This window comes from Cnephaeus nilssonii (genome assembly GCF_951640355.1).
Source record: "Cnephaeus nilssonii genome assembly, chromosome: 19".
NCBI classification, from domain to species: Eukaryota; Metazoa; Chordata; class Mammalia; order Chiroptera; family Vespertilionidae; genus Cnephaeus; species Cnephaeus nilssonii.
In genome coordinates, this window is record NC_137090.1 from 50,852,672 (window position 1) to 50,877,689 (window position 25,018).

General features: G+C 50.2%; 1 protein-coding gene across 2 annotated transcripts in view; it reads left to right on the forward strand.

Moving 5' to 3' along the window:
• Nucleotides 1–14,868: 14,868 nt before the first annotated feature.
• Nucleotides 14,869–25,018, forward strand: part of COPS3 (COP9 signalosome subunit 3) — a 28,235-nt gene continuing 18,085 nt past the window's right edge. The window contains exons 1-5 of one of the 2 annotated variants that reach the window (XM_079799078.1): nt 14,869–15,013; nt 17,705–17,834; nt 20,496–20,608; nt 20,698–20,747; nt 22,533–22,625. In XM_079799078.1, the coding sequence (XP_079655204.1) occupies nt 14,959–15,013; nt 17,705–17,834; nt 20,496–20,608; nt 20,698–20,747; nt 22,533–22,625 (441 nt within the window). In that variant the 5' untranslated portion in view covers nt 14,869–14,958. Of the gene's footprint in view, nt 15,014–17,704; nt 17,835–20,495; nt 20,609–20,697; nt 20,748–22,464; nt 22,626–25,018 lie in introns of those variants that run through there. The other variant, XM_079799079.1, reaches the window with a different exon arrangement.

Here is a 25,018-nt window from a genome sequence, read left to right on the forward strand (position 1 = left end):
GTGCTGTGGGCTGGGTAGGTGTGTGGGAGTACAGGGGAGGCCGAGTGTGGGATGTTGGAGCAGATGGTGGCATGCCTCGTTTAGGGTGGGCAGTCAGGGACTAAATGCCCGTGGGGCCAGAGATGACAGGACCGTGTGCACGCCTGGGCCATGGAGGGGTGGCGACAAGTCTCCTGGCAACAGTGAGGGGACATTGATGCCAAATTGATGCCATTGTTTAGCATTGCTCAGCCAGGACCGCCACCAGCACCCAGGCCGGGCTCCCACACTCGCAAAGGAGGGTTATAAAGGGTCCCTGAAAACACTGTCCGCCAGCAAAGTGTGTGCGAGGCTGCGGGGGCACCTGCGGTCTGCACGGAGTGCCTGGTGAAGGAGGGAGACAGGAAGCGTGGCTGGGACCCCACAGCAGTGAGGCCTCCGTGGGAACAGGGACCCAGGAGGTCTTCAGTCCCGCATTCTCCCACATATTTGCTAGTTTAGGTGGGAGTTAAGGCTGATGTGATTCATCCATTAACTCAGCCATCATTAGCTCCGGTCCCCTCTGCACGCAGTCCAGGCCCTGCCCACAGAACGCACAGGGGGTCACAAAGAGATGCTAGTAGCTGGGAACACCAGCTTGGGACCCTAACACAAGCAGGTCTGGTCCAGGAGCTCCAGGGGGTGGCGGTCAGCCAGAATTGGTCGTCTGGCGCCATCCAGTGGCCATGAATGTGAACTGCAGCTGCCCTACTTTTCAAAAAAGAAAAAGAATTGGGGTGAAAACCCTGCTTGTATCACAGGCTGCATCCCTACGTGCGCTGCTCTCCCGGCTTCTAGCTTGTAAACACTATGATCATTTCTTGCCTCCGTTGGGATCCAGCCTATGGATCCAAGCCAGTTTTGCTGAATCTAATCAAGGATTAAAAATAGAATACAAATCCATTCAAATTGCCAAAAGGCCGAGGTATTTGCAGGACAGGTGATCTGGTCTCTATTCCCACGCATATCCTTCAGAGCCATTTCATAACAGCCCAGCTTAGTCTGTGAGGAGCGCAGCTTTGTGGCTCAGGCTGGCCTCGCCCTCTGGAGGCCCAGCCCCTGGACTGGGCAGCTCTGGATAAAAATCTGCAAATGCCGCTGCTGACACAGCAACGGTGCAGGGCTTGGGGGACAGAGCCTGGCTCCCCAGAAGGTCAGAGGTCGGGGCTGGTACAGAAAGCCTTCCAGAAACAGAAGCAAGTGCGTGTGCCAAGCAAGGAGTTCAGGGAGGGGGGCGGCTGTGGAGGGTCCTCCTCGCGGGCGAAGGGGCCTCCCCCTTATCTTCAGTGCAACGGGGAGCAGCCTGGGTCTGCACCGCCTGCCAGCTCAGAGGCAGGGGGACTTCTGTCTCAGGCCTTAAGGCCTTGAGGGTGGCGGGCCTTTCAGGTTTGTGGCTGGAGACAAGGTTGGTCTGACCAGGCAGGCTGGAGGCCGGTCCTCAGCCTGCGGACACGCACACGCGGGCCCCCGCCACGCCAGCGGGGAGGGGCGGAGGCGGTCTAGGAGGACCCAGAATCGGTCCTCCCTTCTTCCCCAGCATCGCCCGGGCCGCAGCTCGCTCTCCTCCCCTCTCCCCTCACCCCCTCCGGGGTGCATTTCCAGTGAGGGGTGCTGCTCCCTGGGGGCCGAGCCTGGACAGGCGCCCTGGCTCCCGGGCCGCCGTGCTTCCCAGAGCAGGTGCGGCCCGCCCGCTGCCGGTCCCGCACTAAATCCCTGTGCCCGCCGCCCGCAGCCCCTCCTGGAAGCGGCCCGCGGACACGGGCTCTGGAGCCAGGCGGCGGCACAGACCGCCCCCTCCGGCTCCTGCTCCGAGTCCACCCCGGCCCGCGACTCGGACCCTGCGCCTCGGGGAGCCGAGCTCCCCCGCCCCCCGCGGCGGCTGTGCGGGGGGGGGGGGGGGGGGGGCCTCGGACCCGGCGTGCGGGCTCCCGGCTGCCGCCCCTCTCTCGTGGCTGATCACCGGTCTCTCACTCAGCCTCTCCCCAGACGGCTTCCCGGGCCTCGCTCCCTGGACGACCTAGAGCCCCTCGCACGCGTGCGCTCCCTGTCAGGGGCCCCGGACCCAGAGCCGCCGCTGCTCGGACCCAGAGCCGCTCGGTGCCCTGGCCGCATGGCCCCGCCTGCCTGCTCCCACGGCCCCCAGCGGAGGTGCCCAGCCATTAGTCAGCAGAGCCAAGTACAGTCCCTCCTGCGCTCCAGGCAGCCCGGGTCCCCCCCACGGCCGCAGGGACGCCAGCCCCTTCGCTTTGGTGCCGGGAGGGGGCGGGGGGGGGGGGCCGGACAGACATCAGCGCCCCGCTCCCGCCCCTCTCCAACCCCGCTCCCCGCCCCCCTCCCGCCCCGCTCCCCGCCCCGCTCCCCGCCCCCCTCCAACCCCGCTCCCCGCCCCGCTCCCCGCCCCGCTCCCCGCCCCCCTCCAACCCCGCTCCCCGCCCCGCTCTCCAGCCCCCCTCCAGCCCCGCTCCCCCCCCCGCTCCCGCCCCGCTCCCGCCCCCCTCCAACCCCGCTCCCCGCCCCGCTCTCCAGCCCCCCTCCAGCCCCGCTCCCCCCCCCGCTCCCGCCCCGCTCCCGCCCCCCTCCAACCCCGCTCCCCGCCCCGCTCTCCAGCCCCCCTCCAGCCCCGCTCCCGCCCCGCTCTCCAGCCCCCCTCCAGCCCCGCTCCCGCCCCGCTCCCCGCCCCGCTCCCGCCCCCCTCCAACCCCGCTCCCCGCCCCGCTCTCCAGCCCCCCTCCAGCCCCGCTCCCGCCCCGCTCTCCAGCCCCCCTCCAGCCCCGCTCCCGCCCCGCTCCCCGCCCCGCTCCCGCCCCGCTCCCCGCCCCGCTCCCGCCCCCCTCCAGCCCCGCTCCCGCCCCGCTCTCCAGCCCCCCTCCCGCCCCGCTCCCGCCCCGCTCCCCGCCCCGCTCCCCGCCCCCCTCCAACCCCGCTCCCCGCCCCGCTCTCCAGCCCCCCTCCAGCCCCGCTCCCCCCCCCCCGCTCCCCGCCCCGCTCTCCAGCCCCCCTCCAGCCCCGCTCCCCCCCCGCTCCCGCCCCGCTCCCGCCCCCCTCCAACCCCGCTCCCCGCCCCGCTCTCCAGCCCCCCTCCAGCCCCGCTCCCCCCCCCCCCGCTCCCGCCCCGCTCCCGCCCCCCTCCAACCCCGCTCCCCGCCCCGCTCTCCAGCCCCCCTCCAGCCCCGCTCCCGCCCCCCTCCAGCCCCGCTCCCCGCCCCGCTCTCCAGCCCCCCTCCAGCCCCGCTCCCGCCCCGCTCCCCGCCCCGCTCCCGCCCCCCTCCAACCCCGCTCCCCGCCCCGCTCTCCAGCCCCCCTCCAGCCCCGCTCCCGCCCCCCTCCAGCCCCGCTCCCCGCCCCGCTCTCCAGCCCCCCTCCAGCCCCGCTCCCCCCCCCCCGCTCCCCGCCCCGCTCTCCAGCCCCCCTCCAGCCCCGCTCCCCCCCCGCTCCCGCCCCGCTCCCGCCCCCCTCCAACCCCGCTCCCCGCCCCGCTCTCCAGCCCCCCTCCAGCCCCGCTCCCCCCCCCCCCGCTCCCGCCCCGCTCCCGCCCCCCTCCAACCCCGCTCCCCGCCCCGCTCTCCAGCCCCCCTCCAGCCCCGCTCCCGCCCCCCTCCAGCCCCGCTCCCCGCCCCGCTCTCCAGCCCCCCTCCAGCCCCGCTCCCGCCCCGCTCCCCGCCCCGCTCCCGCCCCCCTCCAACCCCGCTCCCCGCCCCGCTCTCCAGCCCCCCTCCAGCCCCGCTCCCGCCCCCCTCCAGCCCCGCTCCCGCCCCGCTCCCCGCCCCGCTCCCGCCCCCCTCCAACCCCGCTCCCCGCCCCGCTCTCCAGCCCCCCTCCAGCCCCGCTCCCGCCCCGCTCCCCGCCCCGCTCCCGCCCCCCTCCAACCCCGCTCCCCGCCCCGCTCTCCAGCCCCCCTCCAGCCCCGCTCCCGCCCCCCTCCAGCCCCGCTCCCGCCCCCCTCCAGCCCCGCTCCCCGCCCCGCTCCCCGCCCCCCTCCAGCCCCGCTCCAGCCCTGCCTTGTGGCGCGGCCTCCTCCCGGCCAGTTCCTGCGGGGATTCCCGCCCTCGGTGAGGGGCAGGCGGGGCCATCTCCCCGGACCGCTCCCCCTCACTCTGGCACATGGTCCCAGCACCAGAGCCCCTTCTCCCGGGGGCCTTCCCCACGCCATCGCCTCCTCTTCCTCTGCCCGCTCCCCCGCGGCTCCCGGCCCCCCCGAGAGGCAGGGGTGCGGTTCACAAACCCTGTCTCCCCGCTCGTCCTTCCCTCCCGGCCCGCGGGACTCAGCGAGCGCCCTCCTTCCTCCCCCTCCTCGGGCTGGTCACCGGGCCGTGGTGTCGGGGACCCACCCTGCTCTGCAGGGCTCTCCCCACCCGTCCGTCTCCCCGTTTCTGTGCGGGCTGGGTCCCCTACACCCGCCTCAGGTGGAGACCCCGCCCAGGCGAGACTGCGTCACCCACGGACTGGACCCTTGGGATTCTGGATTCAAGGTCAAGGCTGACTAGAGGCCACAAGCATCAGCAGAGTGTGGCTGCCCCAATCCTGGTGCCACCAGCTCGGTGAGCCCCCGCCCACCCTGCCAAGCCCACAGGAGGTGGGGTGAGGTCACCCAGATGCTCCTCAGCATCCGGAGGCGGGCAGGGAGAGCATGGTGCTGTTGTTGTGATACTGGGACGGGTCCTGAATGAGAAATGGACCCAGAAAAAGGAAGAAATTGCACCGAGCCTTTCCGCCCACAACCCCTGCCCACTCCGAGGCCGTCGCCCTTCAGGGTTCCACCATCACGCTCAGTTAATGTGACAGAGGAGGCACGAGCATACAACCGAGTCAAGACCGTCTCTTCAGTAAATGGTGCTGGGAAAAGTGGACAGACACGTGCAAAAAAGTGAAACTAGATCACCAACTTACACCACACTCAGAAATAAATGCAAAATGGATACAGGACTTAAATATAAGTCGGGAAACCATAAAAATACTAGAGGAATCCACAGGCAGCAAAATCTCAGACATCTCTCCCAGCAATATGTTTACCGATACAGCTCCTAGGGCAAAGGACACTAAGGAGAAAATAAACAAATGGAACTACATCAAAATAAAAGGCTTCTGCACAGCAAAAGAAACCATCAACACAACAAAAAGGGAGCCCACTGTGTGGGAGAACATATTTGGCAATGAGACATTTGATAAAGGGTTAATATCCAAAATATATAAGGAACTCATGCAATTAACAAAAGGAAGACAAACAGTCCAATTAAAAAAATCTCCGAAGTGGACGTACACATGGCCAAGAGACATATGAAAAGTGCTAGAAGTCTCTGAAGTTATTCAGGGGAAGACAGACAACCTTCCCTAAATGCAAATCCGATCACCCCACCCTCCTTCATCAAACTCCCAATGGCTTCCCCATCTCCTAGGCAGGCCCAGGGTCTTCACCACAGATCCCAGGGGCGGGCCTGTTTGCCTTGCAGCTCCACCTCATACCACTCCCTTCAGTTTCTGAATCTCAGATAACATGCTGTCTCCCAACACTTGGTCTTTCTTAGCACATACTGTCTTCTCACTTAGTATAAGTTCTCCCTCCCTTATCTTACTAACGCCTATTCTTTCTTTAGAGCTTAGTTTTGTGGAGGAAAAGGGGCCACATGCTAACCTGACTGGCTCAGGGGAGGCCTGTGTGGCAGGCTTGCAAACTTGGAGACCTAAAATAACCACAAAGGTTTAGTTAAAACTTTTTAACTAAAAGCAGTTTATGGTGGGTGTTGGGAGCGGTTATAGGGTTAAGCCTTGGACTGACCTGCTGGCAAAGTCACAAACAAGTCCCAGCTTGATCTTGTGAATGCTCCCTAGATCTTTCCTGGGTAGCTAGTGGGCTGTGGGAGGGGCAGCAAGTGCTGCCAAAACAAGTGAAACTTACAACAACATTGTCAATTGCCTTGTTTGTCCCTGACAATAAATAAAGCCTCAGCTTTGCAGTCTGGATCTGTCTGTGGCCTCAGCCAGGCACAGAAGATCCACCTAGACCAGCTTTTTCTCTTTGTCTATCATTTCTTCATCCTTCCTCGCCCCCACTCAGGCTTCCTGAACCCTTGGCTGTGCTGGTGTGGCACAAGTGGCGCCCAACGTGGGGCTGAGTGTGGAACAAGTGGCGCCCAATGCGGTGCTGAGTTCAGCCCAAGTGGCACTCAATGTGGACCTGAGTGTGAGGGAACTTCAATTGTCAGGTGAAAGGAGCCCCTAAGGAGGCGTGTGCACGCAGTAAGTAAGGAAGGGCGTGCGCACGCAGTAAGTAAGTACTAGCTAGGTGTAAAATATGGGAAATTCAGGATCGCAGGGAAAGAATGTATGTGTATCCATGCTTAAGGTTATGCTCCAAACAAGGGGCTGTTCTGTGAGGTATGAACAGCTTTTCGAGTTTTTGGATTTTGTAAGTAAAACCGGCCCATGGTTTTCTGAGGAAGAAAAGGTAAATATAGAGGCACGGGAAAAGGTAGGAAAACAACCTGGCAATCGTTATATAGCTGAAGGTCCAGAGGAAATGCCTGCCTGTGCTTTCAGTCTCTGTTCCCTGATTCTGGACTGCCTAGAGCCACTCCAGAAGGGGAGTGGAGGAATGTGGCAGGGAAATGCAAATCTTGGCCAAATTGGGTGATTAGTTATTACTTTAGAAAGCGAAAAAGAAAGAAAAATTTAAGGACAATTTTTGCATTTGAATACTTACAGGCTTGCTACTCAGTTTCCCCGGGCAAGGAAAAAACATGGTTTGTTCTTAAAAATGTAAAGTGTTATTAATGTAGGAAATGCTAAATACATTTGACTTGCCAGCTTTAAAAGTTCAAAGTGCAATTGGAAGAAATTATATAGTTGTGGTAAATGTCCAAAGTATAAGAAATTATTTTTGAGAAAGTAAAATGTTGTGTTTTCTCTAATAATTAGGAATTCAAATAAGTTGCTTATTAATGGTCTAATTTAAAAAGAGGATTAATTCTGTGATCCCAACCAAAATTTTTCTATGCAAAAACTAGTTTAAAATCTAATTAATATCTTAAGATAATTATAAAAGGTATTATAATATTTAAATCATATATAGATATTTTTTTTAATATTTTTTCCATGTTAAAATTTCAAGGTCTTAACAGAGATGATTCTTGGAAAGCTCCAAGTGCCCGGAGTAATACAAGAAATTTGTTCTCTCTTCTTAAAGGAAATCTTTTTAAATTTAACAGATCTAATATACTTGAAATTGCATGGAAAGCCTTATCAAATTTATTTATTGATTAAGGTGTCACATATTTGTCCTCATCCCCCCATTCCCATCCCCCACCCCTCCCCACGGATGCCCCCACCTCCCTGTTGTCCTTAACCATTGGTTAGGCTTGTATGCATGCACACAAGTCCTTTGGTTGATCTCTCCCCCCTACCCCCACCCTCCCCTACCCTCCCTCTGAGGCCCGACAGTCCGATCGATGCCTCCTTGTCTCTGGGTCTGTTCTTGTTCATCAGTCTATGTTGTTCATCATTTCCCCTAGATGAGTGAGATCATGTGTTACTATTAATCCTATCTAATAAAAGAGTAATATGCAAACTGACCATCACTCCAACACAAAAGATGGCTGCCCCTATGTGCACACAAGATGGCTGCCCCCATGTGGACACAAGATGGCCAGCAGGGGAGGGCAGTTAGGAGGGACCAGGCCTGCAAGGGAGGGCAGTTGTGGGTGATCAGGCCAGCAAGGGAGGGCAGTTGGGAGGGACCAGGCCTGCAAGGGAGGGCAGTTGGGGGCGATCAAGCCTGCAGGGGAGGGCAGTTAGGGGTGACCAGGCCAGCAGAGGAGGGAAGTTGGGGGTGACTAGGCCTGCAGGGAAGGGCAGTTGGGGGGGACGCAGGCCTGCAGGGGAGAGCAGTTGGGGGGACCAGGCCTGCAGGGGAGGGCAGTTAGGGGCAAACAGGCTAAGAGGGGAGCAGTTAGGCATCAATCAGGCTGGCAAGGGAGTGGTTTGGGGGTGATCAGGCTGGCAGGTAGAAGCGGTTAGGGGCAATCAGGAAGGCAGGCAGGCAAGCAGTTGGGAGCCAGCAGTCCTGGATTGTGAGAGGGATGTCCCAGATTGGAGAGGGTGCAGGCTGGGCTGAGGGACACACACCCCCGTGCACGAATTTCGTGCACTGGGCCTCTAGTATATTTATAAGAACCGAATGTGAGACGAGCAATAATAGTTATGCTGACAGGCAAATGAATCAGTCTGTAGTAAGTTTCTTTCTGGACCAACAGTTCTTTTGAGACCCAATTTCAATGTCCACCAGTTCCTTATGTGTACATGTTGGCACTGACTTTTCAGCTCTGGATGGTGGACAAATGGTGGTAATGCAGGTCCGACTCCCTCTGGTTTGGTCTCGCCCGGACCCAGGGGCGCAGCTTCACCCGAACTCAGGGGCGCGTGGCCTCTCCTGGACCCAGGGGCACGGCCTCACCTGGACCCAGGATCCAGCTTCACCCAGACCCGGGACCCAGCCTCACCCGGATCCAGGGCGCACAGCCTCACCCGGACCCGGGATTCAGCTAAATAAATATATTTTAAATGTTATGAAGGTTTTTTCCTCTAAGAAGGGAAAAACGAAGTAACTAAATATCTCTTATAATGCAGGATTCTCTGTACTGTGCTGGATTATGCATAGCACCTGAAAAAGTTCAAAGGACATTTCCTTTTTCTTATCTTGGCAGCATTATTGAGGGAAAAACAATAAAACCTCAGAAAATTCAAATTCGGACTGACACTTTACTTACATTAAATGACTTCCAAAAATTATTAGGAGATATTAACTGGGTTCAACCTGCTTTAAAATTAACCACTGCTGAATTAAGCCCTTTATTTCATACTAGAGGCCCAGTGCATGATTTAATCATGCACCTGGTGCACCAGCTGGCTGTCTGTCCGCTGGTGCCCCAGGCCTTCCGAAAGCCTCCGGCGCGGCGGAGGCTTTCGAAAGGCCTTGCGCCGGCGCAGACAGACAGACAGCTCCCCCGCTTTGGCTTTTGATCGCGGGGGAGCCGGCTGGCTGTCTGTCCGCCGGTGCACCAGGCCTTCCGAAAGCCTCCGGTGCAGCCATGACACAGACGCTGAGCTCGCGGCGCCACCCTGCTGGCCCAATCAGCTACCCCGGCCACCCTGAGTCCCGCCCCCTGCGCCTCCTGCTGGCCCAATCGTGGGCGTAGCGGAGTGATGGTAATTTACATATTACCATTTTATTATGTAGGATACTAAGGGGAGATTCATCTCCATCATCCCCACGCTGCTTGACAGAGGAAGCCAGGACAGCCTTACATAAAGTTGAGGATGCCTTAAGTTCAGCACAACTTACTAGAATTGATTACTCCCTTCCCTTACAGGTTTTAATTTTCCCTACGACACATACACCCACTGGGGTCATTTGGCAAGCTCCTGGAGTTGTTGAATGGCTATATTTGGCTCATTCTCCAATTAAGGTATTACTAGAACAGAAAGGGGGAGATGGATGTTATGTGTCACCTCAAAACAAACTCAGTCATGTTCTTTATACTTTAAATTTTTTGAACTGCGATGCAGAGGGTCGTACAGCAGCCAAAAGGCATCGGACTTACTGTACAATAGCCTCCATGGGGTTAGCCTGATGGAAGGATGCACAAACTGGACAATGGTTTGGACCAGATCCAGTAATGATGTGGGGAAGAGGTTGTGTTTGTATCTTTCCAGAAGGAGCAGCGCAGCCAATTTGGGTGCCAGAGAGTTACGTGCGTCACCACAATGGACCCAGAGAAGCTCCTTGTTCCATCGTTCAAAAGAGTGAAAGTTGCCCAGATGACAGCAAAGCGGAAAAGGAAGATGACGAAGGCTACGCAAGAGACTGAGGTGCCAACATGGGGTCAGCTGAAGAAGTTAACAACTGAGGCCCAGCAGATGGCAGAAAAGCAGGAAGTAGAGCTACTACCTCAACCATGTTTCTGGCCATGCTAGCATTGGTTAGCTGCCAGTCTTCTGAAAACTCTTTCGCAGCCAAGTTTGAGGACTCATGAGTAAATCAGCAAAAGAAACTTTCATTTAGCAGGAAAATGTTACTGTAGTTTGATTTCTTTATTGTTGTGTTGCATTGGCATTATTGTTGTGTTGCATTGGCATTGTTTTATTAATAGCCATGTCTAGATTTTGCATTGGCATTGTTTTCTTATTGGGTTTTGCATTGGAGTTGCTTTGTTAATGTTTTAATGCTCAGAACTTTGTTCTTAATGTTTAAGTTTTACTATCATTATTAGTAGCTTAAATTTAAAAGAAAGGGTGAGATGTTGGGTGAGGTTATAGGGTTAAGCCTTGGACTGACCTGCTGGCAAAATCACAAACCAGTCCTAGCTTGATCTTGTGACTGCTCTCTAGATCTTTCCTGGGTAGCTAGTGGGCTGTGGGAGGGGCAGCAAGTGCTGCCAAAACAAGTGAAACTTTCAAGAACATTGTCAATTGCCTTGTTTGTCCCTGACAATAAATAAAGCCTCAGCTTTGCAGTCTGGATCTGTCTGTGGCCTCATCAAGGCACAGAAGATCCACCTAGACCCAGCTTTTTCTCTTTGTCTATCATTTCTCCATCCTTCGTCGCCCCCGCTCAGGCTCCCCGAACCCTTGGCTGTGCTGGCGCGGCACAGGTGGGTAGTCATGTCCTACACCAGCATCTTCCCTGACAAAGGTCAAACTTTAGCCTAACTGAGCCTGTTTATTGTCTTTTTGCATCTATGATAACATATCTTTGGAATGTCAAAGTAATTTTCCTTTTCCTGGACTTCCTCAAAGCACAGGCACCATTCTGCAGACTACAAACCCCCTCATTGTTACTGAGTTCATTGTTTACTGTTAACTGTGATATACTCACCTAAGTGAAAGAAGTATGTGAAACCCGGCCAGCGTAGCTCAGTGGTTGAGCATCAACCTATGAACCAGGAGGTCATGCTTCGATTCCTAGTGAGGACATATGCCTGGGTTGTGGGCTCGATGCCCAGCGTGGGGCATGCAGGAAGCAGCCCATCAATGATTCTCTCTCATCATTGATGTTTCTCTCTCTCTCTCTCTCTCTCTCTCTCTCTCTCTCTCTCTCTCTCCCCCCTCCCTCCCTCCCTCTCCCTTCCTCTCTGAAATCAATAAAAATATTTTTTGAGCCCTAGCTGGTTTGGCTTAGAGTAGTGGTCGGCAAACTCCTTAGTCAACAGAGCCAAATATCAACAGTACAACGATTGAAATTTCTTTTGAGAGCCAAATTTTTTAAACTTAAACTTCTTCTAACGCCACTTCTTCAAAATTCACTCACCCAGGCCGTGGTATTTTGTGGAAGAGCCACACTCAAGGGGCCAAAGAGCCGCATGTGGCTCGCGAGCCGCAGTTTGCCGACCATGGGCTTAGAGGATAAAGTGTAGGCCTGCAGACCTAAGGGTCCCCGGTTCGATTCCTGTCAAGGGCATATGCTTGGTTGTGGGCTCGATCCCCAGTAGGGGGCGTGCAGGAGGCAGCCAATGGATAATTCTCTCTAATCATTGATGTTCCTATCTCTCTCTCCCTTCCTCTCTGAATCAATAAAAAAATATATATATTTTAAAATATATTTTATTGATTTATTACAGTGAGGAAGAGAGAGGGATAGAGAGGGATAGAGAGTTAGAAACATCGATGAGAGAGAAACATCGACCAGCTGCCTCTTGCACACCCCCTACTGGGGATGTGCCCGCAACCAAGGTACATGCCCTTGACCGGAATCGAACCCGGGACCTTTCAGTCCGCAGGCCGACGCTCTATCCACTGAGCCAAACCGGTTTCGGCTAAAAATATATTTTAAAAAATGTTTTGAAAAAGAGAAGTATATGTCTATTATTTTGCTTTTTATCAATTCCCAGAGGTTTCTCCACTTTGCTTTCTCCAGCCTCCCTAATCTATCACCAATGGATTTCATATAACCCACATTCGTTTCCTCTTTTGATTGTAATGCATAAAATAAGGTGCAAAACTGCCATTCTCTGGAGCATTATCTCAATCCGTTGAGATTTTTCTTCCTGGCAATTGCTGACTGTTTGACTCAAACTCCCCAAAATTCTTCACAGATTTGAATTTTTCTTACGTTGACAATTTGTGTCATTTCCTTGAGAATGCCTTCCCTCTTGTTCCCAGGCTAGGTCAGTTTCCTTCACTGCATGACCTTACAGAACCTTGTTTCACTCCTTCAGAGCACTAGCCCCTTTTTTCTAGGGTCTTTATTTGTCCATTATCTGCAGGGGGAAAGGACAATGACTGTTTTCACTCCACAGTGTATCTCTAGTGCCTAGCACAGCACATTGTAGATGCTCAGTAAATATATGTTGGATGACATTTTAAAATGCGTGTTTACTTACTCAGACCCTACTCTGCATTAATTCTTGTGTGTGGACCTTAGAAGATGCTATTAAGAAGGGCCCCAGTGGCTAACTGGGCTAACATTTAATAACAGAGCCTAAGCAGCATAGGGGCCTTTCTCACCAACTGCACTTCAGGGAGAGGCCTGCACTAAGCTGTCTGCCTGCCTGTGTTCCCGCCAGCTGAGCCAGCCTCTATAAAGGAGTCCCTGGAATCCTATTTTAACCAACAGGACTGAGATTTCCTCATCCAATCAGAGCTGCATAGCTATATCTTCTCTCCCCCCCCCCCCCACCCCATCAGCTTCTTCATCGACCAATCAGAACAGTGCCTTTTGGACCAATCAAACTGTGAGGTTTTAGAGTCCTCATCTGCATGACAATGAACCAATCAGGAATCAGGAGTGTGGACTTCTGTCTATACTAGAGGCCTGGTGCACGATTTTCTCGTGCACGGGTAGGGTCCCTAGGCCTGGCTGGCGATCAAGGCTGATATGTAAGGCGACCAGCCGGCCCTGCCCCCCACCACCGCTGCCGGTCACCTCCTTCTGCAGGGCGACCAGCAGGGTGATTAGGGGCCCCCCCCTGCTCGCACCGGCCTTGGCTGGCCTGGGGCCTGCTGGCTGAGGGCAGCTCCTGCATTGAGCGTCTGCCCCCTGGTGGTCAGTGCCCATCATAGCGACCGGTCATTCTGCCATTTGGTCAATTTGCATTTAGGCTTTTATTATATAGGATAAGCCAGCTCCCCTCTTGCTCTGAGAGTGCACTTTTCCTTTCCACCGAGAGTGAGAGCTGTGTTTGTGGATTCCCTTTCCACTGAAGGTGGGGAAGGGCTGTGCTTTGGCTGGAGCTGAAAGGTGAAAGAGGAACTCCAAAGATGTCTCACCAGAGCAGCCACAGAGCAAAGCAGCACGGGACAGTCCAGTGCAGGGCAGAACTGAGCTGTCTAACTGGAGAGGGGCCTGGCCCCGGACTATTTGGACTATTTTCACAGCCGTGCTGTGTCACAATTGAGCTGCTCGCACTGAAATTGAGCTGTTTGCATGGAATAACGTTTCCTTCTTTGCTGCACCCCAAGTTGGGGATTCCTTTGGTGTTGAATTGATGCCATCAACCTTAAGTTGATATGTGTTGGGCCCTAAGATGTCCAGAGGTGAGTAAGACAGATGTTTGATCTCAAGCAACTCCATGCAGGTTAAAAGCAATGGATATGGTATGGATTATGAAGACAAAGTTCTGCAACAGAGAAGTGGCTATATGAGAAGAGCAACATGCTTGAGGAGTCAAGTAGAGGAAAGACAAATCAATTCATTCAACATATATCTTTTTTAAAAAATATGTTTTTATTGATTTTAGAGAGAAAGGAAGAGGGAGAGAAACATCAATGATGAGAGAGAATCATCGATCAGCTGCCTCCTTGCAAGCCCCTTTCTGGGCATCAAGCCCACAACCTGGGCATGTGCCCTGACCTGGAATCCAAAGGTGATCTCCTGGTTCATAGGTTGATGCTCAACCACTGAGCCACACTGGCCGGCTTATCAGCATATATATTGAATGAACACATAGTTCTAAAAGTGTTTTAGGTGGTTGAGGTCATTGTAAGAATTTTACAGGTGAGGAAAACAAGACAGGATGGTCAAATAACCTGCACAAAGTCACATAGCTACTCAGCAGTAGGAAAGAGATGTGAGCACAAGGCTGCGTGTGTCTACGTTCTACTCACAGGCAAAGGCTCAGGGAAGAAGTGGCCATTATGCCCAGTGTGAATGACGGGGCCAGTGTTGTATCATACATCAGCCAGCTAGATACAAGACGCCTTAATGAGCCAATTAGTTAGGAATCATTTTTATTACGCATGGGTTCAGAGCAGAATATCTCTGTCAAATTCTGAACAACCACAGGAAGGAGTATTCTCTTTTTATATCCTTCTAGGTCTTTGTGTAAGTTATTTTTGCAGACAGCTTCTAGCCTTGAGTACCTATATATATACAGACACCTGTAACCTTGAGTACATATCTATATAGACACCTGGCATGGGACTATTATCAGGATCAGCGTATCAGCCCCTTACGTTAGATGGCTAGCTTGCAAGGTCAGACAGTTAAGTTTATCTTTTCTATTATTTAAGTTAAAAAACAAAGTTATTTTTACAGAGTAAGAGACCGTCGAAAAATAACAGAGTTGACTTATGGAACAAGGGACTAGCAAGAAAGAGCAGAGAACATCAAAACCGCAGTTTCAAACAGCAGTTTTCCCAAAGGGGTCATTACTCTGCTTCACAGGGATTACGAGGTTAGCTTCCTCCTCTGACCACCCTGCCCATTAAACAGAGGGAGGGATTTCATAGGTGAACAACAGGAAGAAAGGAAAAGCGAGTAGCTTCCCGCTAGGGCGAGCAGCAGCACTGTTTCCAAGGAAACAGTAACTGGTTCCCAGGCACGAGATCTCGCGGTGCTTGACCTGCGGAAGTGACGTTGCCGCTCCTGGCTTTCCGGCGGCTCGCGGGCGCCCACCCCAGAGCGAGGCTTTTTCCCGCGGGGCCGGCTCGCTCCTCGGAGCCCGGGGGAACATGGCCTCGGCCCTGGAGCAGTTCGTGAACAGTGTCCGACAGCTCTCGGCTCAAGGTGAGGCCCGGGCGGCCCTGCAGCCCCAGGCGCTCATCCCGAGCCGGGGCCCGGGGCTGGGCTCGCGGCCGCGGCGCGTAGGCCCGGACGGGATCGGGCGCTGCCGAGCGGGAGCCGCCCCTCGTGCACGCGGGCTCCTCGGCCTCCGCCGTCCGTGCGCTGGGCTCCCGTCCCGGGGCCTCCGGGACCCTCCCGCTCCCCCGCCCGCACCCCCCGGACGCCCCTTCCACCCCGGCGCTGCGCTTGACATTTTGGGGCGGTGACTTCCGTTGGCCGCCTGTGCGGGCGCCCGTTGGTCCCTTCAGCCTCCCTCGCCCGCGGTGATTGGTGCCCTGGCCGCCTGTCCCGCGGCGCCCGGCGAGCCCGTCCTAGGAGGCCGCCTGCGGCCCCCCCACCCCCCCCGCCGGCGCCCGGCGAGCCCCCGCGCCCATGTTAGTCCTGCAGAAGGCCGGAGGAGCGCTCGCTCGGAGGCTCGGTTTCTAGGGTAGAATTGTGACCGTTATCACTTTGCCCTTAATTTTCGTGCTTTCGGGTTCATTCATCTCATCCCTGATGGAACCCTGGGCTCTGAATTAAAGAGATTAGTTGCTGGCTGTGAAGGCCCCTTTCACCATCCTGTTTCTTCATCTGTAAAGTAAAAGCAAGCCCGCATTCCATGGAGTGGCTAGGGTTGAGAGGGAGAAGCCGTGTGAAAGCACCCGCCATACGGGCGCAATAAGTAGTTGCTAATTGTGGACGGCAGTGGATTGTAAAGTTCTGGGAGCTGCGTGACCTTGGGCAAGTCCCCTTTGGTGTCCAGTCTCTTTATCTCCACTTACCTCTACCTCGCTGCTGTTGTAAGGCTTAACTGTTCTGTCTCGTGTCCCGTATTTTTTATAGAAGTTAGGCTCACAGGCAAGGCATCGACTTTTTCAGTCTCTGTGAATGGAGAAACCGCCATTCATTAGGACACAAACACTTCGTTTCAGTTTTCTGGGCTGCAGGGTGCTTAGAAGGTCGGGTTGGGTCCTGCCTCATTCACTTCGTGTACAGGCCACTGAAATCCCCTGGCTGTTGAGCATCCAGAGGGATCGCTTACCTGGAAGCTGTGCCTGCATGCTCTGTGCACGAGGCCACTTCAGGAGCAGCTTGCGGGCGGAGAGAGGACGCAGTGACTGCCCTCCACACTGTGCACAGCATAGTGCATGTGGATGAGGGTCTGTTTGCTCTGCTCTCGTTCAGAATTTCTTAACATGGAGCTTAAGTGAAGGGATAGAGGGAATTTCACTGCCACATCTCTAGTTGGGCTCATTTCAATGTGCTGTGACACTTAAACTTACTGTGGACTCTCCCCTTGGCCCTGCAGTAGTTGACTCTCATGATTTCATAATGGCCCAGCTTTTAAGTCTCAACTCAGCATTGATCATTTAATATGGAGGGGGGGGGGGAAGAACTGAAATGCTTATTTCTGGGTGTTTCAAATCATTGCAAACTTATTTCAAGTAGTGGGCTTAAAAGGGGGCGATCATTTAACTGGCAGATGCTGCGTATTCATACATGCCAGTGAGGTCTTTAATGAAGTGATAGTGAGTCGGTCTGTCTCAGTTCAACTTGTATGATTGTCTTGAAAAATGATACCTAATAGATCATGGAAAGACAGCTAGTGAGGTGTGTCTGTTACTGAAATAACCTGTTACAATTGGTAAGTCTAGTTCACAGTACCAATTTGGGCCTAATTAGAATCTATACTTTTGTTGTTATAACATTGTGATATAAGGGAAAGAAAAATGGGTCTTAGGAGAGTCATCAAGCTGCTTGTTGATTGATTGGCTTTGTCAAACTATTATTAAGCTGGAGAAGGGACTCTCTTCACCTGAGTTTATGCTGAATTACCTGTTCTCAGGTGATGGGGAGAGGACAAATATCCAACCAAGTTAGCCATGGGAAAGGAGGGTAGGTGAGGGTCCAGGAAGACCAGGCAGATGTAGAGCAGGGTATGAGTCAGGTAGAGGAGGACATGGGGGAGAAGCGTGAAGGGAGGAACACGCAGCATGGAGAAAAGCAGGTGTAGAGGCACAAAGGTGAGAGAATAGGGATGTTGGTTGACTTTTGAGCTTGGCGTGACCAAAGACGAGGTGTGTGAAGGGAAGTACAGGACATAAGGCTGGGAGGCACAGGGACCAGTCACGGGCTGAAGCATTTGGACTTCTTAAAACCATTGGAGTAATTTGATTGAATTTTTCATTGTACAAAGATCACCAGGCGCCAATGTGAAATATGGGCTGCAGGAAAGTGGGCATTGGGAAGGTTTATGATGTAGTTTAGATAAGAAATAAGGATATGAATTAAGTCGGGGGAGAGCGAAAGGAATGGAGCTGAGAGACTTAGGAAGTAAAAGGAAATATCTTTGGTGACATTTTGGATACAGAGAGGGAGCAGGGAGCAGGGAGCGGTAGTGATAGTGTGTGTACATTTCTGGCTTGGGGAACCAGAAAAAGGAATGGAGGGAATGGAGAAACTTTCAGGGGGCAGAGGGATGTGGATGGTCTAGTTCATTTCACTTCTCTGGCCCTTCTCCATCCTCATCTGAAATGAAGGCAACATAAGGAATAATCTAGGTATTTCTTCCTCCGGGATAGGAAGTCTCGTGTTCCTCCCTTTGGTGTGGTTAGTACTGTAACTGAATGACATCGTGTTATTCCTGTTTTTCAGGGCAGATGACTCAGCTTTGTGAGCTGATCAACAAGAGTGGGGAGCTCCTTGCAAAGAACTTATCCCATCTGGACACTGTGCTCGGGGCTCTGGATGTACAGGAGCACTCCTTGGGCGTCCTTGCTGTTTTGTAAGGGACATCTTCTTGGGTAGCTTTGTGCTTTCTACACTGAACACTGTGCACCTTCTGACTTTAGTTTTTTGGTGCAGGAAGTAAGCCATGTAACAACATGGAGTTCTTTTGCACGACTAAAGTCATGTCATAGTAGTTACGTTTTACTTATCCCTACTAATCGTTTTTAACTTGTGTTTATATTTATGCACATTTTGAAGTTTATTTTTAAAAATGAATGGCCATCTCACTTGTGGGCACTAGAGTGTGTATTTATCTGAATACCTTTACTTATGTAGTCCATCGGATTGCCCACATTTCCTAACTTGGAAATAAAGTAGCAAGAGTGATGAAGCATGGCATGGCTGTGTATATTGAGTGTAATTACCAGTGCCCAAAAGCAACATTGCTTTGAATTCTCCAACTTTTTATTAAATATATATTTTTATTGATTTCAGAGAGGAGGAGAGAGAAACATTAATGATGAGAGAGAATCATCGATCAGCTGCCTCTTGCACACTCCCCACCAGGGATCCAGCCCACAACATGTACCCTGACTAGGAATCTAACCATGGCCTCCTGGTTCATAGGTTGACGTTCAACCACTGAGCCACATCAGCTAACAAGTTTAGCTGTTTGAGATCAAGTTAAATATACCTTGTTTTAATTGGGTTCCTTGTAACTCCGGGTACCTTACAGTAGAATTATTTATCTCTTGATGTTTTAGTATTAAAATTGGGATGTTAAGGTTGTTGTGAAAGTTGTAATAATATAAATAAACCGAGAAGAACTAAGAGTGAGGGTCTGGCTCTACTTGGACTGGGATTCCTGAGGCAAAGGTAGGGGTCAAGAGAGTTTAGAGAAGAAACTCCGATTGAAAGGGTCTAGAGCATGGGGGAGATCCTTTTTTTGCCAAGGGCTATTTGGATATTTATAATATAATTTGCCAGCCATACAAAATTATCAACTTAAAAATTAGCCTGCTCATCCCTAATGCCTTGGCAGGGCCAGACCAAATGATTTCATGGGCCGGATGTTCCCCACCCCTGGTCTAGAGCTTTGCTTTGCAATACAGTAGCCACTAGTGACATCTATGTAAATTACTTTTAAAAAGGTAAAGATTCAGTTGCAGTAGCCACATTGCAAGTACTCAGTAGCTACATGTAGCTGCTGTGGTAACTACTGTATTGTGCAGGGCGAATACCGGACATTTCACCATTGCAGAGAGCTCTGGGATGCGCAGGCTGGGAAAGGCTCCGCTGTCAGTGTTCGCTGGTTAAAAGGACAGAATGCATGCTTTTATCTTGTTTATTCATTGGGGCTTCCCCCCTTTTTTAGCATGCATGTTTTATACACACATTCACAAGTATGTACGGGGTGGGCAAAAGTAGGGCTACAGTTGTGAGTACACAAAACACAGTTTCTTCTTGTATTTAAGTAAAAGAAAACCTGAAAAGAACCCTGACCTTGTTTCTGTGTACCCCGGATTTGAATTATGCTCTTCCATTATTAGGCATGGGGTCCCAAGTTTCATGTTTTTATTTATAAACTGGAAATGACAGTGCCTTATTTATTGTGAAGCCCTGATGAAATTGATTCAGACATACTTGATAATGGGGAAGTACAGTGACAGGTGATGTTAAGTCAAGTAATACTGAACTGGATAGAAGTACAAATTGTAAGATTTTAGAGAAGTTGTGAATTAGTTTCAACAGTTCATTTTTTTTACTAAAAAGAAGAGCTTGAAGTTGACTTGTAAGCAGTGCCTCAGTGGTGGTAGCTTATGTGATTTCTTCCCCAAAACCTATCTTTGAACCTTCCTCCCCCCCGAGTGTTTATCGTGGGCAATTGGAAGGTACCATCTGCCAAGGGCATCAGGATGGGTCATCTGAGTCCTCCCTCTTCCCAGCACCTCCAGTTCATCCTGTCCTGCTCATTAGAAAGTGTTTTCTCCCAGATGGACCATAGCATTGCCCAGGCCTGGCCATAGCCTTCTGGTCCGTAGCTCTAGTTCCTTGTCCTGCTCAGCCTGTTATCTTCAGGGCAGGAAAAGCAACAACTGGCTTTTAAATTGAATAAATAGTCCTGACCACATTGGAACTGAAAAGAAAAATATTATTTTAAACTTTAGGTTATAAGTTTATATTGAGTTCCTTCACAAATACTAGGAAGACCTGATATTTGGCCTCATTTAATGGAATTTTTCTTTTTTTCTTTAATTTATTTTTTATTGATTTCAGAGAGGAAGGGAGAGAGAGATAGAAACATCCATGATGAGAGAGAATCATGGATCGGCTGCCTCCTGCAAGTCCCAACTGGGGATCGAGCCCACAACCCGGGCATGTGACCTTGACCGGAATTGAACCTGGAACCTTTCAGTTTGCAGGCCAACACTCTATCCACTGAGCCAAATGGCTAGGGCTGGAATTTTTCTTTTTAAAAGCTGTTCTTTTCCAAGCATTTTTTTTTTAAAATCTATGTTGTGTCTTGATTGTGCAAACAAACAAACAAAAAACAGGCCAAGAGAATCTCATAGATCCTTTTTCTTAATTTTTAAAAATACTGAGACACATTTAATTCACAGAGCATTGGAGGTAGGATGGATTTCTGACCTCAGTTGCTTCTACCTTTTCACCCCGTGAAATATCAAGATAAATTGATTTTTTCCCTTTATTCCAGATTTGTGAAGTTTTCTATGCCCAGTGTTCCTGACTTCGAAACATTATTCTCACAGGTTCAGCTTTTTATCAGTACTTGTAATGGGGAGCACATTCGATATGCAACAGACACGTGTAAGCTAAACTGCATTTTGCTATTTTCCATTGAATGTATTTTGCCTGTCTAGTCATTTATATTTTTAATATTTTGTTATTGTATCTAGTTGCTGGGCTTTGCCATCAGCTGACAAATGCCCTTATGGAAAGAAAACAGGTAAGCAATGTTATTCAAGTGTTTGTAGTTCTGTTATAACATCCTAGATGCCCGGTGCACAGATTCGTGCACCGGTGGGCCCTCAGCCTGGCCTGTGCCCTCTCACTATCTGGGACCCCTCGGGGGATGTCGGACTACCAGTTTCGGCCCAATCCCCGCAGGCCAGGCCAAGGGACCCCACTGGTGCGTGCACCAGGCCTCTAGTATGCATATAAGATCTTTGGTTAATCTCTTCCTGCCCTCCCCCTAACCCACTTCCCTCTGAGATTCGTCAGTCTGTTCCATGTTTCCAAGCCTGTGCATTGAGCATCTGTCCCCTGGTGGTCAGTGCATGTCATAGCGAACTGTCAGTCGCTTAGGCTTTTATATATATAGAAGATATCTAACTTAGACAGTAAACTAATTTGTTAAGGTTCCAGGTTAGTACTAAGAGTCCTACCACTTAGATGTAGGTGGTCACTTCAAGTACTCATAGTGTTTGCAGTAAGGACAGCTAGTCCCTCCGCGGGTGTAGACTCCAGTGCAGGGAGAGGCCGGCCTCGGACCCTGCAGCCAGCGGCGATGGTTTTGGAGCTCCTGTTCTAGTGTCCTTTGTGTGGTAATATGCTGGGTTTTGTTTGCTAAAACTTTTTAAACTTTTAATTGTAACATAATTTTCGCTTTATAAAGAGTTGCAAGAATAATATAAACAATTCCCATATACCCTGCACCCAGATTCTCCAGATATTCATATCTTACCACAGTTGCTTATCTTTTCTCTCTCTTTTTTCCTGAGCCATTGGAAAGTAAATTGCAGATAGAATGGCCCTTGAGTGTTGCCTAAAAAATGGGACATTGTCTTATATAACCACAATACAAAGATCAACCTCAGGAGATGAACATTGATAAAATTCTTTAGCAAATATACTGACTTTACTCCCATTTTGCCAGTTGTTTTATTAATTTCTTTATAACAAAAAAAAAATCTCAGTTCATGGTTTGTGCTACATTGTCCCACAACTTTTATTTCCTTTAATCTGGAACAGTTCTTTGGTCTTCCTTTAATTTTGTGATATTGACACAAGTTACAATTGGGTGTTTCTCTTTTATTTGGAATTGAACTTCAAGACTAGTTGTTTGAAGGAGACTGAAACAGAAATAAGCGGTTGGTATTTTGTAGGAGAACTGAGTACGTGGTGGTTTGAAAGAGAGGGTTAAAAAAACTGCCAACAACCTTTACTGAAAAACTATTTACAGTTATTCAGCACTTTAGTCACATCTCCTGTCCTGAAACTGACTGTACCTCACTTGAAACTCAGTCTTGTTATTTATAATCAGGTTCCTTTATAACTGGTCGTATCAGTTTCAGGAGTAATTTATTATCAGGTAAGAGATGATGTTGGAGAACGTTTCCAGATGATGCCCAGCTACCTGAGGGGAAAATGTCAGTGTCCTTGAACACAGTTAAGTTTACTAAGCATAGGCTGTCATCTGTTTTAAATGATTTATTTAGATGTAAATATATTGAACTGTTGAAGTAATGTTGCTTTTGATTATTTATCTTCATTGTAAAAAAGGCTTTATGGTTTTAAAAATGGTGCTGAATTACTCTAACTGTCACAAGAAACAGCGTCAGAAAACATTGTCTGACTGAATTGGGACAGTCCTGAAAGAGTATGGAAACCTCATGTTGTCATTCAAAGAAACCTGTCAATTAGTGTTATTTTTTATTTGTAAGTGACAACATAAGATCCAATGTGCTGCCATCTCTGAGAGCTTATCTGAAAGAGATGTCATTTCTGACAGCCCCTGCGAGGAATTGGCATCCTCAAGCAAGCCATAGACAAGATGCAGATGAACACAAACCAGCTGACCTCGGTACATGCCGATCTCTGCCAGGTAAGCAGCAGAGGGTTAGACTGAGTCGGGGATGGAAGATTGGTTGTAGGTTTGCTCAACATCAGATTAGATAAATGACGGCAATTTAGTGGAGACTGATATGTTCTAGCAATTGATATATATAGGTACCTCTATCTATAGAAAGGGGATTTTCAACAGTTTTTGGATAAAAACTATAGAACAGGGCTCAGCCAGTAGGCTTGGTAGAACAGAGTAATTAACACTTCTGACATTTAAAAAATGCCAAGTTGTTTTCTTTTTTAAGGAATCTGGAACCTGAGAATAAACACAGGTAACTTTACACTTTAAAATGTTAGTTATTTATTTTAATACATTTTATTGGTTTTTTACAGAGAGGAAGGGAGGGGGATTGAGAGTTTGAAACATTGAGAGAGAAACATTGATCAGCTGCCTCCTGCACACCCCCTACTGGGGATGTGCCCGCCTTTGACCGGAATTGAACCTGGGACCCTTGAGTCCGCAGGCCAACAACTCTATCCACTGAGCCAAACCGGTTAGGGCAAAATGTTATTTATTTTATTGCGCGTGGTTCAAAATCCAGCAGGCAAAATGAAGTCTCCCTACCACCCTGCCTCACAGCCACCTCTCTCTCCAAAGGCAGCCAGTGTTAGCAGTTTCTTGTTTATCCTTCCAAAGATATTTTATGAATGTACAAGCAAATATGTCTATTTTTTCTCTTTTTATTTAATTTTCACCGGAGGAAATGTTTTTATTGATTTTAGAGAAAGAGGAAGGGAGAGAGAGAAACACTGATGTGAGAGAAACATTGATCAGTTGTCTCCCCAACCGGAGATCAAACCTGTAACCTAACTATGTGCCCTGACTGGGAATTGAACGCGCAGCCTTTTGGTGTACAGGTCAGCGCTCCAACCAACTGAGTCACCTGCCAAGTCTGTCTCTTTTTTTATACAAATTGTAATAATTTGTATGAATAATTACATACAGTACATTGCTTTTTGCTTTTTCCTCCCCTTGCTTTTTTCTACTTAATGTATCTGTTTTTTGTTGTTTTGTTTTGGTTAATCCTCACCCAAGGATATTTTTCCATTGATTTTTAGGGAGAGTGGGAGAGAGAGGGAAAGACAGAAACATTGATGTAAGAGAGACACATCGATTGGTTGCCTCTGGCATGCGCCCTGGACCAGGGCCCAGGCGGGGGAGGAGCCTACAACCAAGATATGTGCCCTTGACCGGAATCAAACACGGGACCCTTTGGTCCACAGGCTGATGCTCTATCCACTGAGCCAAACTAGTTAGGGCAATTTATCTTTTTTTAAAAAATATGTTTTTTATTATTGATTTTAGAGGGAGAGAGAAAAACATCAATGTAAGAGGGTAACATCGATAGGCTGCCTCCTGCACACCCTCTATTGGGATGGAGCTCCTAACTGGGGTATATGCCTTGACCAGGAATTGAACCAGCAACCTTTCAGAACATGGGACAACTCTGAACTAACAGCCACACTGGCCAGGGCTCTACTTAAAGTATCTTAGGGATGGTTCCATATCAGTGGTTTATAGCTGCAGAGTATTTCATAATATGGGTTTAACCAGTTCCCATATTAAACAATTGAGATTGTTTCCTTAATGAATAACATGGTTTGTGGATTATTTCAGTCACATGTTCTAGTTTCAATGAAGGTGTGCTTTTTCCATTTTTTATGTTTTAAGAAACGTTTGTGATTGGTGTATAAAATACATAAAGTGCTCTAGTAGTACGTGAACAGCCAGCTCAGGGAGTTGGTACGTTGTGTGCACCTGTGCCACATCACCCACATACAGGACGTTGCCATGTACTTGCACAATTTCTTACGCTTATGTAAAGGATTTAGAAATTGAAAAAGTATAATTAAAGAAAAAGCTTCCATTTTTAATCATAGCATACTGATCTGTTTCTGTGATTAGTTCAGCAAAGAAAAAAAGGACTCACTTGTTTGCGCATCTATGACAGAATGGTTACTCGGTGAATTGTTAGCTGAACTTTAATTCATTTGTGGCGTACTGAATCATGGTTGGTTCATCCTTTATAAAGAAGTGCTATTAGCCCTGCTGGTATAGCTTAGTGGTTGAGCATTGACCTATGAACCAGGAGGTCAGGGTTCAATCCTGGTCAGGGCACATGCCCAGGTTGCTGGCTCCTGGGGAGCATGCAGGAGGCAATCGATCAATGATTGTCTCATCATTGATGTCTCTCTCTCCCTCTCCCTTCCTCTCTGAAATCATTAAAAAAAAATATTTTAAGAAACAACACCAAATGCTACTTTATTCTGAATGCTTAAGAAAACAGAGTAATATGTTGATATGTGGATCCTTTTAATCAATAAGTTAAATGTGAAAATGTAAAACAATGTTTTCTTGAACTTTTTGGAGTG